At 35.5% G+C, this 16,845-nt stretch overlaps 1 protein-coding gene across 2 annotated transcripts; it reads right to left on the bottom strand.

Annotated features, from left to right (window-relative positions):
* Window positions 1-948: 948 nt before the first annotated feature.
* Window positions 949-16,242, bottom strand: SLU7 (SLU7 homolog, splicing factor). Of its 2 annotated transcripts, XM_061151875.1 has the most exons (16): window positions 16,123-16,242; window positions 14,246-14,429; window positions 13,259-13,412; window positions 12,853-12,933; window positions 12,391-12,555; window positions 10,525-10,593; window positions 7,263-7,310; window positions 6,942-7,073; window positions 6,582-6,679; window positions 6,354-6,421; window positions 6,079-6,218; window positions 5,176-5,337; window positions 3,713-3,817; window positions 3,505-3,576; window positions 3,280-3,396; window positions 949-2,571 (listed from the first exon to the last, which is right to left on the bottom strand). In XM_061151875.1, exons 2-16 carry the CDS (start codon window positions 14,413-14,415, stop codon window positions 2,392-2,394), a joined length of 1,761 nt encoding a protein of 586 aa, XP_061007858.1. In that variant the 5' UTR covers window positions 14,416-14,429; window positions 16,123-16,242; the 3' UTR covers window positions 949-2,391. The 2 variants fall into 2 exon arrangements, with proteins under 2 accessions (XP_061007858.1, XP_061007859.1); XM_061151876.1 differs by lacking the exons at window positions 949-2,571; window positions 3,280-3,396; window positions 3,505-3,576; window positions 3,713-3,817 and adding an exon at window positions 3,934-4,812.
* Between the last annotated feature and the right edge of the window lie 603 nt (window positions 16,243-16,845).

Here is a 16,845-nt window from a genome sequence, read left to right on the forward strand (position 1 = left end):
TCTTGCCCATGCTGTTTGCCCCCATCTCCCCATTAATTAGAGCGTGTGGGTGAATTTGCTAAGATTCATCATCCATCCTAGAGAAATGACTTTTAAGATTCTTTTAAACAAGACGTTTAGAGAAATAAACCTATATCAGATTTTAGAGAAAAACTCTAGAAACTAGAAAATGTTGAATGAAACAAACCTAAATACAGTCCTTTTTCCTATTTTAGGGGTTTTTAATGAAATCACATTTTATTCATTTTGGTAGTCAGTCTTGTGAGAAGCATCCCACAAGCCTAGGGGAGGGAGAAGTGTCAAAAAATGTGGGACGGATACCTCATTTTCAGGTATTGAGGGTGAACCTGATAAAAACACCAAGAACCTGCTTACGGTTTCTGTCAATGAGAAACTGCAAAAGACCAGCATTCCTGGTCCAAAATCTGGGCCTTAAATGTTAGAGAAAGGAATAGGCTTTAGAGTCAAAGACTTTGGTTTACGTCCTGACCCCAAGCTTTTACTGTTAGGACCTGAGCAAGCTACCTGGACTCATTGAGTCCTTATGCTTATTGTGAAATACGGATATCATCCTATTACTCACCCCATGAAAGTCTTCTGAGGGATAACATGTGCAAACTATAGCACATAGTTCCAGCACTCAAGTCATCTATAACTGAGATAATAAAATCAAAGCTCATATCTTGAGTAATATTCTAGATGTTACCATTTATCCAAAATGAAACAGAAATAAGACATGATTTCAGATATTATAGAATTCTCCCTGAAATCAGCATAAATTAGGTTTCACAAGAGAAAACAGAAGCCCAGAAATGTTAGGTGATACATTTTTTTGAGTTAAAGTGTCCTGAAATTTTCTAACTCAAATGTGCAGAAGCTAACTCAGTCTTCCTGCCAGTCCTATAAACTACTTTTCTGCCAAATATTTGAAATAATGCTGCAAACCACTCACAGTTAAATATTTTTAATTATATGTCTTTATCAACAAAAGATAAATAAAATACAAAGTAGAGACACTAATATCAGATTTTACATTGAACCAGCCTATGTTAAGGTAGGAATATGAAAACATAAATTTTTGACATTCTTAAAGTAGGTAAGAATTAGATTTGTTTGCATCACTGTTTTAATTTCATACTGGTCTGAACTTAGATACAATGTATATCCACAGTACTAGACAGTTTGATTCAGTTACTTTCCCATCAGCAGTATTTCTGAGATGTTAACTTAATGCAATATTCAAGTGGGATTTGGTAATTCAGAAAAGCCAGTGAACTGTTAAAAGTCAATGTACTTGTGTCAGGGGTTTTAAACAGGTTGTTTTCACCGATTCCACTCTTGTCAGTGTTACCTTCCCAATGTTATTAGAAGAAGCTTAAAAATCATGTCATTTTCAGATACTAATAGCCCTACAGGCTCTGCTTGTAATATTCTGAAGAAACCTTCAACTTCAGGTTTCACTTTTTGCAAATTTTACAAAAGAGACACCTGCTGGCTATAAAGATTAAGTACAAGAGATACTCTACAATCTTTTAAAAATCTAATATTCATGACTGTTATATAAAGGCAATCACAATTAAAATAGCAATTAGTATCACAAACCATGTCCTCTGTGACAAAGGAGAGGATTTCTGTGTCTGAATACTCCTGTCCAGAATGGTAAAAGACCTAGGACTGATCAGTCAACACTGACTCAGGGTGAAAAACTTTTTTCCCCCATTCAAAGGTTAACACATTTAGTTCTGAGTATAAGATACAAGGAAATGTTTTGAAAATCAAAATTTTATAACCAAGTGGGAAACAGAATTTTTACTGCACAGACTTGACATCAGGGATAAAGTTATTCACACATTCTACAGATTTCCTTCCATTAATCCAAATCTCAAGATAGGTTATCAGTTTCAGATCAGAAAAATATGAGAAGGCAAAAAGAAATGATTATTAAATAACTACAGTTATAGTTACTATTAATTAAAAAAAAAATGAAGCCCTTGTTTCAAGAAAGAGTAACTAATTGGCCTTCACAATGAGTCCTAACACTAGATAAAGGGCCATAAAAATTGAGGAAATAAAGTTTGAAACTTAATAAATAAATGTTGAGAAGATATTCATGATAGGTGGAGAACTAAGATCTTTTCCCACATCACTAATATAAAATCTGAAATAAAATCTTAATCTGCACTTAATGTACCACTTTATTTCTTCTTCTTTGTTCTTCACTGTGTAATGGAATAAATTTACTATGAGACTTCTGGATGTTTTATTAGGCAGTCTCCTTGCTTCCTGACTTTAACGAGAATAGATATGGGTTTTTCCATTGATAATCAACAGCAAGAATCTAAAAGAATGCATCAGCAGAGTCTATCTTGGGTCACTGTCAGTGACGAGTTACTACTGTCCGAGGAAGGAGGCCATGGGGTCATCTGGCCTCTGACGTTTCATTCTGTAGGCCTCCATTTCCTCTTCAGTGGGTTCCCGAGTTTCATATATGCTGTTGTAAGGTCGCTTCCTCTCATCGATCTGCATGATCTCTTTGACGTGAAGAAGACGGGCCTCCTCGGCATTCAGTGCCTATAGTGAGAAGAAATATATGAGTACCATGGCTCTGAGTCAGATCCCTTCAGAAGTGGCAGAGTACCAAAAGACCCCACTGACTATGAACTGTTAGATCAAAAACCTAGATTGCCTCAGCTTGGGAGTCAGCTCTATCGCTGTCAAGCTACAACTAATCATTATTTGGCTCAAAAATTTTCACAGAGCACAAAACATTCTATGACATTTTCAATGTTAAAGAAATTTTATTTAACAACAAAAACTGAATGAGATTCATTTTACTGACAGAGCCAGCAACTGACGCTTTTGGTGGGAATACAATTCTGACTTTTCCCAAAACTTGCTGAAACTTAAAAATTATAGAGCTAGATGGCAATTCTCTCTGGGGAACATGTCAATAGGCAATTCTCTCTGGGGAACATGTCAATAGGCAATTCTCTCTGGGGAACATGTCAATAACTCTAAAATAACAGCTATACCAACCATTTTTCTTCTGTGCATTAGTGATATTCAACAAAAGTTCAAAAGGCAGGCAATAAGGAGACATACCAAATCTCCATTTGTATTCTAGACCTGATATGTGACCCAAGCAAATCACCCAGTCTTGGGGTTTGTTTGCTCATTTTTAAAATGAGCTTGGGAATAAGACAAGATAATTTTCTAAGATTCCTACAAATAAAGACGGCTGTGGTCACTTTTACTATTTATTTAGCCTTCACAAAGTACCTTTTTCAACTTCTCATGCTTCTTTTCCTCCTCATCACTCTCTGAACTGCTCTTTCGATGCTTCCTCTTCTTCTTCTTCTTCTTCTTTTTCTCCTCTTTTAGTTTCTCCTGATGCATCTGAGGATTTACACATAGTGTTATTAGTGCAAAATCAAAGTTCTAGTGCAAGTTTTAAAGTCTTCCCTTTAAGACTTAAAAACTCAGGACAACTGATCATGGACATACCTCCATGAGGGTTTGAGGTTTTTTCACAGATTCTTCTCCAGTTGCATCATTTATAATACATTCCTCTGAATTCTGTGGAAAAATATATGTAATCTAACTTGAGTGTCTAAGAAAAAGTTAAATTTGAAACATAAAAATATATGTTTCATACAGATTTTTGATCTAAGAGCTTTGGCTATTTTTTACGAACTAGAGGACAATGACGTACAGCAATCTCCTTCCCAGCTTCTCCAGTACAATAGGAATATTTGAAAAAAGAGTGACAGCATTTGTATCCCCATCGGCCTTCTTTCCAGTAAGATCCCCAGATATGCTGCAGAGAGAGAGAGAGTTTATTTTAAAAGGAGCCTGAAACAGGTTTCTCATATACTGTTTTTCTTTGTAAAAAACATCCTATCTTTAATTAATCGTATTATTTTAAAAACCTGAAGTAGAGGTGATTTACCATGTCATGTTAATTTCAGGTGTAGAGCACAGAATATAAACATATATATATATATATTTTATTTTTCCTCTTTCAGATTCTTTTCTCTCATAGATTATTAAAAAATATTGAGTATAGTCCCCTGTGCTATACAGTAGGTCCTTGTTGGGTTAGTCTCACATGCTGGTGATAAAAAGTGAAAATTACGGGGACTCCAGGGTTAGCTAACAGGGAGAGTGTGTGGTTACAATAATCTTAGATTCTATTCTCACTCTCCCCCTGAAAATTAAAAAAATTAGGCTACTTGACTTCTCTTGAAAAATTCAGAAGGACTGGGAAATTCTAGGCACATTCACACTTGTCAGTAACTGCCTGTTGCTGACCAGTGGATGCTCCTTTTAGACAGGGCTCGTGTTCTCTAGTTTGTAAAATCTGCCTGGCTCATTTCACTCATACATGATTACTGGCCTGGTTCCTATTTGGTAACTAGGTTTTTGACTCTTACTTAGAAAGACAAGTGTAGTCTGGGGACTATTAAAGTACAGCAAATTAAATAAGCTTTATCATGTGATACAATATGCAATATGACATATACTTTGTCATCTATGAAGTGTCTCTGTCAAAATATTTAACTTATATCAAGCCTTTGTATCTGAATTCCTGTTTATAGGAAATATATGGAATAAAGCAATAATATTACAATAAAAATCAATTAAAACACAGATGAATGATAAAGAAGATGTGGTATACAATGGAATACTACTCAGCCATAAAAAAGAATAAAATTTTACCATTTGTAGCAACATGGATGGAACTGAAAGGGCATTGTGCTTAGCGAAGTAAGTCAAAGACAAATACTGTATGATATCACTTACATGTGGAATCTAAACAAATACAACAAATTAGTGAATACAAAAATAAAACTAGTGGATACAATAAAAAAGAAGCAGACTCACAGATCAAACTAGTGATTAACAATGGGGAGGAGCGGAGAGGAGATACAGGGATTGGAGAGTGTAAGGTACAAACTACTGGGTGTAAGACAGGCTAAAGGATGCGTTGTACAATGCAGGGAACAGAGCCAATATCTTGTAAAAACTGTAAATGGAATATAACCTTTAAAAATTGTTAAAAATAACAAAGTTAAAATACAAAAAACCAAAATACAACAATGATTTACTAATGAAAAATATAATGCAGAGCAAAATGCTAACAAGGACACAATATAATTCTAGTTCAACACATACTGTATGATTGTTGATCTTCACATCTTCCTCATACTTGGAGCAGGCGACAGCCCGCTCCTGTCCTTTGATGACTGTCCCATGTCTTGAGTACTCCACATAGTCTTCAGTCTGAGCTAAAAGCAATTCAGCTGGAGGAGCATCCAAGTGTTCTTGACCACCATACTAAAAGAACATTGAACATTATTAAATATATTTTACAAAGATTTGCATTCAAATCTTTACTGAGGGGTTTATTTCCAATCACAAAGATTAGGGGACTAATCTTCACGGGCTTTGTTACATAAAACACAGTGAAAAAAAAAAAAGCCACCAAACTTTCATAGGCAAATAAAAGATGTCTCAATTGCTATTCATCTGTTGAGTGTGGTGAATTACAAAATGCTCATATAAAATTCCCCTTATCCTGTGTGCATGCCCATTTGCCACATGATTTTGCTTCTTTATCCCTTGGATCTGGGCCTGGCCATGCTGTTTGTTCTGGCCCCTGGAATATTGGCAAATATGATGTAAGCAAAGACCTGAAAAACACTTGGGCACCAGGGCACACTTTGTTGCTAATCTCTGGTATCCTGAGAATGTCATGTAAAGAAGCTGTGCTAGCCTATCAGAGGACGAGAACCCACGTGGGGTAGAGGTGAGGCTTCCATGGGACAGAGGAGGCCTGCTACCTGCTAGAAACCAAAGGGAGGCCATTCTAGATCATCTGGTTTCAGATAGGCAGGCTCAGAACAGGAGACCCAGCTGAAGTACAAAATGGTGAGAAATATCTGTTCAAACTATTAGGTTTTGAGGTGGCTTGTTTTGCTATAAAAGCTCACTGATACGGTTATACTGATACTGTATACCAACTGCACCTCATCCCGATGGATTAAAATGGACTGTGTATCGTTTGGTCACAATTACCTTTTCCAGGATGCTTTCTTTCTGCTGTTCTTTGAAGTCTTCTTTCTTGACTTTGAAGGACTTATACAATAACTCTAGTTTTGTAGGATCTGCTTGTAGATGCACTTCAGACCCTTTGTCATAGGCTTCCCAAGCAAACACTAGGGTAATTAAAACCATCGTAATGAGTTGTCAGCTACATTGTTTTCAGGCTTCTTGAAAACAAGCTTTAAAAAAATGCCCCCAAATTTCTTATGAGCCGACATAAAATACCTTGACATAGAGGAAACACTTACATTGTGTCTGGGCCATTGATATGGTATCACCTGTGTATCTAACGAAGTTATCCCCCGCGTAGCTGACTCTGTTTAAAAAAAACAAAACAAAAACTGTTTCAGAGATTAATTAAAGGAAATTTTTTTCTGACCCAACCATAGATGATACTCATTTTAATTCAGATTGAATTTTATTAATAAAAACTTCCTTCCCTACTCTGAAATCTTTACAGTCAACTTGTTACTTACTCATCTGGATTCTTTCCAGCATTCGCATAGGGATTCTCTCTCATCGCTCTAGTTTTGGGATCATAGTAAGCAGAATTTGGATCTAAATTCCGCAAATACTAGAAAGAAAAAATGTTTTAAGATCTGTTAATGTTTACTTTCATCAAAGATTTTAGCAGACTAGTAGGAGGAGACAATTAAGTGTGTGTATGTGTGTGCTTGTCTGGGGATACAGTTGAAGAGAAAGAAATCCAGAATGATATACTTTGGAATGACTGAGTATATTACCCATATATTATCCAGATACCATGTGAGTAGACAAAATTTAGGTTGGGAAGACAAATGTTTTCTGAATATGTATGTTAAGTTGGCAAGGCTTACTTTTGCAATATCTTCTCGAATCCTGAGATTCCGGACAGTAATTCGTCTCTTAGAGTCAAAATTCTGTCCAGGCATGTCAATATCATCTGCATATTTATCTTCATCCTCATCTTCACTGTTATGATCTTTTTCCTGAAAGAGGAAGAGAGAAGGGGAAAATGTTTTAAGAGAAAAAGAGCAGTATCTAGTTCTTATATTCCCTTTAACCCAACCCTTATTCCTTGTGTTCTTTGAGCCTATTATTATCATGAGTTATTACTAACATTAGCCATCAGAAATTTAAACCTTAATGTATACCCTGATAGGATCTGTATGTATTACCGTCTGAGAATTCGGTTCCTCTTCTCCCCACTGATGTTTCGGAGAATTCTATGCCACAAAAGAAGAAAATGAATTTGTGATTTTATTATACTGAATCAAATGATTATTTAACACTTTTAAAAACATAGTTAAAATAATAAATTTAACTGAACAAATTCTCATATTTCTCACCTGCAGTGAGCACATAAGTTTTAAACACAAGCATGTCATTGTGAATAATTTTATCACTGTCTACAAATCCAAAATTTTCACTGATGATATAATCTTGATGATTATAATCACAAAAATGTAATAGAAAGACTAAGTTGATCAATATACCTAATAAATATTCATTTCATACATGTTTATCTTCAGACATAACATTTTCATTAAATTTCACTGTTTTTCTATTAAGGCCAAAAAGAAAAGTTACCAGGATCATGTAATAAGTATCTCTAGAGCCAAAACAGCCTTTGTAAAATTTCAGCAATGAAGAAATCTACTCAGGTGACAACATACTGTGATTTAAGGAGGGTGTGAACTCCATGCCTCAAAGATACCCTTTCTTAATTAGCAGTTGGTCAGGATATTCTCTAACTCCACAAAATGCCTGGAACAAAGTGCTCAGTATTTCATTATGTCCCTTTAAAAGGCTTCACAAATTAAAAAGAGTATCTTATAGCTCAGTAGGGGGATGTGGAAATATGTATGTATAAAAATATATATATATATATATATATAGAGAGAGAGAGAGTATATTGGTGGAAGCAAAAATTTTAGTATAGCCTTTTAAAATGCTTGCTAAGTGATAAGTCATCAGATTTTATATATACATATTCAGTGCATCAACAATTGCACTTTTAGGAATTTATTGTAAGGAAATTAGTATGCCTATTATATAAAGATGTATATGTTATGTAAGATGCTAATGTTGTGTACTACTGTACAGATAACTGGGAAAAAAATAAATCAACAAGAGATGAATGGTTATATAAATTACTGCACTCAATAAACTGAACAACCATTAAAGTGATTTGTCCAAGGTGCAGAAAAATAAATATGTATACTTTGTGTTCCCTAGTAGGTGAGATGGTAAAGAATCTGCCTGTAATGCAGGAGACCCAGGTTCCATAACTGGGTTAGGAAGATCTCCTGGAGAAGGGAATGGCTACCCACTCCAGTATTCTTGTTTGGAGAATTCCATGGACAGAGGAGCCTGGTGGGTTTCAGTCCAGTGGGTCACAAAGAGTCAGCCACAACTGAGTGACTAACATTTTCACTTTTCTTTTTACTTTTCATACTTTGCTACCTTTTTTGTTTGGGGAAAAAAAAGAGAAAGATTGGAATAAGATTATATATTGTATTTGTTTGTATTTACACAAGAAACTCTGAAAGGATCTGTAAGAAAAAGAAAAAAGATTATGGGGGGTGAGGTTTAGAGATAGGATGGACTGAGGCAGGAGTGGGAGACTTTTCAATGCACATCTGTCTTAAATTAATTTTGATTATTGAACCATGTGAATTTATATAAAAATAAATGTTATAGGTCTACATTTAATGATACAGAAAACAAGTCCTCATTGCACTGTATATTATTTAATTGAAAAAGTAGATGATAAACGAGAATGTAAAGATGAATCCATTTAAAAAACATGTTGTTTTATAATCATACACATACATGGATATATGTGAGGGAGTGAACTGGGACACTAAAAGGCCTACTTTAAAATGTAAATGGTTAACATAAGGAATATTTTTCTTCTTTATAATTTTCTATATGTTTTTTCTGAGTATGTTACTTTCAAAATTGGAAATTTTTTTTAAGAATTTTTTTGAGTTCTTGCAAGTTGCTAGTTCAACAAAGGATATTTATATTGCTAAATCTTTATAATAGACACAGTCCTACTGTATGCAGTTAATCTTCACATCCAAATGGGCAAAACTCACAGTCCCTTACAAACATTTAAGTATGCTTACTAGGAAAATAAATTTTCTTTTTCTTCTTTCTTCCAGAGTTGGTAATGATGAATAATCACAACACTAGCTACCAATTACCAAGTGTTTACTGTGTGATATGTATGCTAAGCCTCCTGTGTGTATATGTGTGTGTGTGTGTGTGTGTGTGTGTGTTGGGGTAGGGGGTGGGTAGGTGTCGTTATCTCTGCTTTAGAGATGATGAACTGAGGCTCAGAGAAGCAAATTAATTTTTCCAGGACCATCTTGCTAGCTAGGGGCACAGCTGGATTTTAACATAATCTGTTAACTTGTGCTTTGAACCTGCCTCTGTAACTGCTCACTTGGTAATTAACTTACCTAGTTCTGTTTGCTTTGTAATTATACTTGCTAAGGGTCCCTTTCTGGAGAAAGAAATGGCAACCCACTCCAGTACTCTTGCCTGGAAAATGCCATGGACGGAAGAGCCTCGTAGACTACAGTCCATGGGGTTGCAAAGAGTCGGACACAACTGAGAGACTTCACTTATTAAGGGTCCCTTTTAGAAATTTAAACTTGATAACTCGAAAATGTTTTTTACTTACACCATAAATTTGTTAAAAAGAAACTTTCACAACTCTAATAAGCATAACTTAACTATTAAATTGACTGACTGGGGAAAAAAAATAGGAAAAACCCTGTTAGCAATACATCCTTTTTTTTTTTAGTTTGAAAATTCTTTTTGCCTTACATGTTCAAAGTGTAGGAAATGCTAAAATAAATAAAAAGAAAGATTCACTAATTCTATACTAAATGAGAATTAGTGTTTTAATTTCTATATTAAATGAGAGCTAGTGTTCCCTGTGAGGTAATATGATATTTTACATGTGTCATTAAAATATGTGTTATCCGGTGTTGTTACTAAGCTTTGATGAAAGCCATTTTAAGAGCTATGCAACATTCTCTCATGCAGGGGAAGGATAGCTCACTTCACTAATTCCTTATTAAACTATTTTCAATTTCTTACTGTTGTAAAAAGTGTTGAAGTGAACATTTTTGTGCAGAATGATTTTTCTGAATACTAGAACATTTTTAGGATGGATGGATCTACTCATTTAATTCCAGAAAAGGTATATAAATGTTTTATGGCAATATTCTCTCCAAAATGACTGCATCAATTTATAGTCCCTTGAACCTTTAATGTGTCAGTTTTACTCTTTCCCCTTGATAGCACTTCTCTTCTCTCTCAAATTTCTTCTAACTGGAGAGATATAAAATGAATTTTTGTGTCAATCTTTATTTTTTGTTTACTAAGAATTTGAAATTTTTTAACGATCATTTTATTACTTACAGCCTGTTCCACTAATTTTCCTGAGGCTAATTCTTCTTGGAGTTTTTGGGCTTTCAGCGTTCGTTTTGCCTAAGGAAAAAGAAACATTTGAAATTTACTTTCAATATTCAAATGAGCATTTAGTTTTTTTATATATTTATTTTCATTTATTTATTTGGCTGTATTGGGTCTTAGTTGTGGCATGCAGACCCTTAATTGTAGCATGTGGGATCTAGTTCCCTTATCAGGTAGTGAACCCCAGCCCCCGGCACTGGGAGTATGGAGTTCTGGCCAATGGACCACCAGGAAGTCCCATCAAACGAAGATTTAATTTTTATATGAGTTAAATGCATAAGTTTACTGTTTTCAGAAAAGGTCACTGGACAAGGTTGTCTTGTAGCTCTAGACCTCTGGCTCCTGAAGAACACAAGTTATAGGGAATTTCCTTGCAGTCAAATGGTTAGGACTCTGTGCTTTCACTGCCAAGGGCCCAGGTTTGATCCCTGGTTGGGGAACTAAGATTCCACAAGCTACATAGGGCAGCCAAAAAACAAACAAAAAGTGCCCCAAACTACTAAACACTGTAGTGGCCTAAAAAAGGATGTATGTACATATATATGCAACTGATTCACTTTGTTGTATAGCAGAAACTAATACAACATTGTAAAGCAACAATATTATAATAAAAATTAACTTAAAAAAACAGATGAATGAATAAAGAAGATGTGGTATACAATGGAATACTACTTAGCTATAAAAAAGAATGAAATTTTGTCATTTGCAGCAACATGGATAGATTTGGAGGGCATTATACTAAGTGAAGTTGGTCAGAGAAAGAAAGTACTGTGTGGAATCTAAAAAATACAACAAACTATTGAATAAAACAAGAAAGAAACAGATTCATAGATAACAGAGAACAAACTAGTGGCTACCAATTGGTAGAAAAGGGGAGGGGCAATAGGCAGGTAGGAGATTAATAAAAGGGGGGTTATTATGGGATTATATGAAATCGTGTGTGTGAAACTTTTGAAAATTGTAAAGCACTGTAGAATTTAAAGAATCTTTCATTTAATAAAAAATAAATAAATAAAAAAACCCCCAAATGGAAATAAGTCAGATCCAATTGGCCATATTTAAGCAGAAGTTACAAACTCCTGTTTGAGTCAGGCATTAATAGAAACTAAGCTAGATAGAACCAGGGATAAACTGCAGACAGCAAGCCTTGCTGACAAGGCGCCACTTAACTCTAGATGACTGACTCTTCTCGGCTGGCCCAGGATTACTCTTACCACATATTTCATTGTTTGAGAAAAGATAAAATTCAGATTTTATTAAACTGTGAAATTCCATGGTCTTAAATGTTAACTCTACTTAAAAAAAAAAAGGAACATAAAACCAAAAAACAGCAGTGACTATGTTTTTTAAAAAATGGGAGTGAGTAGGTGAAATCATAACAGAAAAAACTGAGGTTAAATTAAAATAAAATTCAGTTTCCTGAAAGGAGTTATCCTATTCTTCTTTCCCCACCCTCAAATGGTATGTAAGACAACTATAAAACAGGTCCATAGGCAAGATACCGTCTGGGAGCCAAGAGTTTATAACCTCAGGAAGCCAAAAGTTTTGAACACTAATCTATTCTCATGCTTCCAGTATATCCTGCAAACTAAATCAGGGAGTAACGGACAATATGAAAATAAAGTAAAAAGAAACTGCTGCCAAACAGGGTTAGTATACTGTTTATTTCACTATTCAATTAGGCTTACTACTACTACCATAAAAATGTGATCATTTTTATACTGCATAAAGACAAAAAAGAGTTGCGAAGTTAGAGATATACCAAAATATACATTCTTTAAGGACAGCAGGGAAGCAGTGAACTGTGCTCACCAGGTCAACTTTGGCATACTCTTCTACAATTTTCATGTGTTCTTCTGGATTGTAGCCATTCCACCGATCCCTCTTCCCATCGTAGTCAAACATCAGCTGAGGCTGGACATGTTCATCTGGAGCTATGTTAGTCCCGGTAAATTTTGCTCCAACTCGCCTAGGTCTCTGGAAAACAGAGTAAGATTAAATTTTTCCCCTAAGTATTTGAAGCCATGAGGAAATTTCATATAATCTTTACAGAGCAGTGTGAACATACCATGGGACTTTATGGTTTATTCAATTATCAGTTAGTCCTCCTGCAAAAAATTTTGACGGTGCTGAACTAATTTCATTCAAGTTAATGTTTTCATTTAACTTGTACCTAAATATAGGTAATTTAGAAAACAGAATTAAGTTCTCTGACACAAATAAAGAAAGAGACTCTCTGACAGCAGTTTCCAAAATTCTCAAAGGTGAGCTTACCTCAAAACAGTCTTTCTTTTTGTGTGTCATGGCTCCACAGTTTTCACACGCTCCTTTTCGGTATTTAGTAGTTATGGAATTCTATAATCGGATATAAAGAAAACCAAAGAAAATTTTTATTTATCTAAATAAGTTAAGAATAACTTTGGCTCTCATTACTGTACTGTCTAATGAAATGACTTATTTGTTAAGAGGAAAACCAGTTATAAATGAGAAAGCTTAAAGACTTTAGCAATATCAAATTTATAAAATATAGAAACTAAAGTAGTAGGTATTGTGAATTCTAATACCAGATAAAAGGTCATGTAATCTGTTTATACTTTATATAGTATTACATTAGAGGTTCTTATATTAAGTTCTTAAAAATCTTCATTTCTACACACATATATACAGGTTGCATACCTACCTCTTTTACACCCCTCTTGTACCATTCTCCTGATGAGCTGTACTGCTTTTGTTTCTCTGGCTGTGGTCTCTGGTGCTTTAAAGTAGGCCTTTTTGATGGATCAATATACCACGGCACTGAAGAAATATACTGAGGAATATGAGGATTGATGTCTCTGTAATAAAAAAAATTTTTTAAACAAAGTTGTAGACTGTAAGGGTATCTTTACAGAATGTAAGGACAGAGATATTGCAGTGCGAGGGGGAGACAAAATATACTTGTTATCACTATAATAAAAAGAATTAAAAATAAAGTATATTAGAGTGAAAAAATTTCGAACAGAGAAACTAAAAATAGTCATGTAACTAAAGATGTAGGAGAGATGAAGGAAGATAGGGATATATGTTAGTGAGATTAATCTTTTATCAGAACAAGAAATTAATTAATAACATCGAGTTGATTATAATAATAGTAGTATAGGTATGTTATTTAGAAATGTGGAGGTATCAACCAGAAAAACTCAAAACAGATTGACAAATTCAGTCCTCGATTGGTATCTGAGAGGGACTGGTTCCAGAACCTGTCTCAGATACCAAAACCTGTGGAGGCTCAAGTTGCACAGTTGGGCCTCTGTATCTGTGGTTTGGAATCCGAAGATCCAACCAGTGGCAGATCGTGTGGCACTGCATGTACTTACTGAGAAAAAAAAGAGTATAAGTGGACCAACAGAGTTCAAATCTGTGTTGTTCAACGTCAGATGTAGTCACTTGTGTACAGTAGGACAGGGAGTGGGAAGAACTAAAAAGGACTATAGTTATCATTACAAGTCCTTTGTTATTATTTATTAAACTTTATACATATGAGTTTGATACAATAAATGAAAACATAAATGATGGAAATGGTAAGGATGGTTTCCGGTCAAAGCAAAGGATGAGAAATAGGTAAACTAAGTAGACATGAATTTGAATTCTGAATGAACAGATCTTGCAAAAAAATTTAAGTACTTACTTTCCTTCTTCATCAACTTCTGCAGGGGCATTACCCAATTTTCGCTGTTCTTCAAGCTCCTTCTTCTTTCTCCAGTCCTCTCTAGTCATCTTCTTTGGTTCCTCCAAACTCATTTCTTTGGACCCCGATAAGGGGGCTGCATTAGCTGCATCCACAGCTGCAGCTGACATGGTTATCTGGCCTCCTGCATGAAAAGGAAGAAATATCTATTAGAATAAACTAGGCCTTCCTGAATTCACCAGAGAAACTATCAAAAGTACACCCTAATAACACATACTGTGGGTTATATAGAATGTATAATATGTTCTTTTTCTTTCATAGCATCTGTAAGGGAAAGGTCTCTTTCTACTCCACTAAAGTCTTTACATACTGTTGCAGTTGTGCTTTCAACTCTATTGGTTAAGTGGAGAGACATGCACATACATTTAAAATTTCATGAGACTCATTCTTTCATGTATATATTCCTGATTTCCTCTCTACATATGTGTCTCAAACTTTTCTACCACATTAATCCTTAATGAGTACACAGGGTCCTATCTCTGTTCCTCTTAAAAACCGGATGCTTTAAGATCACCTATATTCATTATCTCTATTTCCACATTATCTGCTGCCCTTCTCAATCATTCCCCTCCCCGCTCCAAAGATACCTCTAAGTTAGCAATGTGCTAAGTCCTCTGGACATTTTTCAGTTCTGTTCCTCCCCCTTTTCTTTTGATATATTCTTATCCTTTGGCTGATATGACACCATATTCCCCTGGGTTTTTTTGTACCCCATCACTGCTCCTCCTGTATCCTTCATAAGTTCTTCCACTTCTGCCCAGTTACTTAATTTTGGATTCCTCAAGGCTCAATTCTAGGCTTCCTTCATCACTCTAAACTCCACCAGAAGACAAGTTCATCTATTTCCAAGGTTTCAATAGCCACGATATACAACTGCTGGCTCTCCAATTTATTTCTCTACTTCAGATCTTTTTTCTGAGCTTCAGATAAACACAGTCCAATTGCTAACTTCAAAGTACCTCCACTTAGATGTCTCAAAGAAATCTGAACTCAAGTAGTCTTAATTCAAATTCATAATCTTCTCTATGAAATCTAATCTTCTTCCACTGTTCCCTCTCTTGATGAAAGATACCACTATCCATTCCTTTTCAGAAGTGTTCCAGCTAATTCCCATACCTATTTCCTCACGAAGTACTGTTATTTTCACTTTCTGAATATCACTCGAATTCATCTACTTCTATCAATAACCTGAGTGTATTACTTTTCCCTACTAGTCTCTTCTGATTCCTGCCAATCAGTTCTCCACACTGTAGTGTTATTTTTTTCAAACACAGATTTGGTCATATCATGTCCCACTACCCAAGCTGAAAACCCTCAAATGAAACGCTGTCCAAGAGAAATATACCACCAGCCCTATATGTCATTTTAAATATTCCACAAATATATTAAAAAAGCAAAAAGAAACAGATAAAATTAAGTTTTTTTTGCAATATTTTGCCTAATTACCAACACATTTTCATTTCAACACAGGAAAAAATAAATCAATTCTTTAAAATCTGATACGGATTTTACATGTATTCAGATTGGCCAACATTTCAAGCGCTTAAGAACTACAAGCACAGTTCAGCTCCAATAGCACCTTATAATTCTTACTTTAAAAACCACTAAAGACACAGTCCTGGTCTGACTGGGCACAAATACCACTACTGAGGCCTAGGACAGCTGCTTCCTTGGTTCTCGGTCCCCGTTCCCTTCTCAACCTGGCGTTCATCAATCCCGTGAGGATATTCCTAAGAATTAGGAGCCTCTGGCCCTCTTCCCCGAGTTCTCCACCTTCACTCTCCTCCTCGTTCCAAGTTCTCACAAGATTTCCTTACCCGGTCCCAACGCTGCTGACCCTAGTACAGTTCGACAAGAATGAAGACGATCGCCAATGTTTACTTCCTGACTTCCTCCCTCTCCCGGCAGCCACTGCAGCACTTTCCGGGCGACCCACACATGCGCACTTGGGCCTCAGGGGGGCCCAAGCGAAACTGGTCTCGCGAGATCTCGAGCTGTTCCTTTAGCTCTACAGTAGGTCAGTAGAATGGATTAGGTATGAGGAGGTGCTTTTCTGCTCCGTAGTTTTCAACTCTTAGACTCGACGAGTATTACGACGTAAAATAAAACAAAACAAATTTCATACGGAGAACAGACAATAGCGTAAGCATCGCTAGAGCGCTACGAGGTGCGTGAAGTTAAAACAGTTAAAATCAGTATTAATTAGTAGCCAGGTAGTGTAACACGCTAGGGACAAGGTAAGCACAAAATTGTCTTCCTCTCCTCGAATTTACATCATATAGAGTGAGAAAGACTGAATTATTTAAGTAATTTACAGTTCTGGAAAGCCGCTATGAAGGGTGTACTAGGTGCTTTGAAGACATAGGGCAATTCAGCATTGTGACACCTCACCCCTGATGTTGAGACTGTATTTTACCATTAGGAAAAAAATACTGTAAAACGATTTCCATTGTGAAAAACAATGTCATAGATAGCTCAACCTTCCTTTAAAGAAGAATAATATACTGGAAATAAAATAAAATACTGGAAAATAATAATTT

This window comes from Dama dama, chromosome 9 (assembly GCF_033118175.1).
Source record: "Dama dama isolate Ldn47 chromosome 9, ASM3311817v1, whole genome shotgun sequence".
Classification (NCBI taxonomy): Eukaryota; Metazoa; Chordata; class Mammalia; order Artiodactyla; family Cervidae; genus Dama; species Dama dama.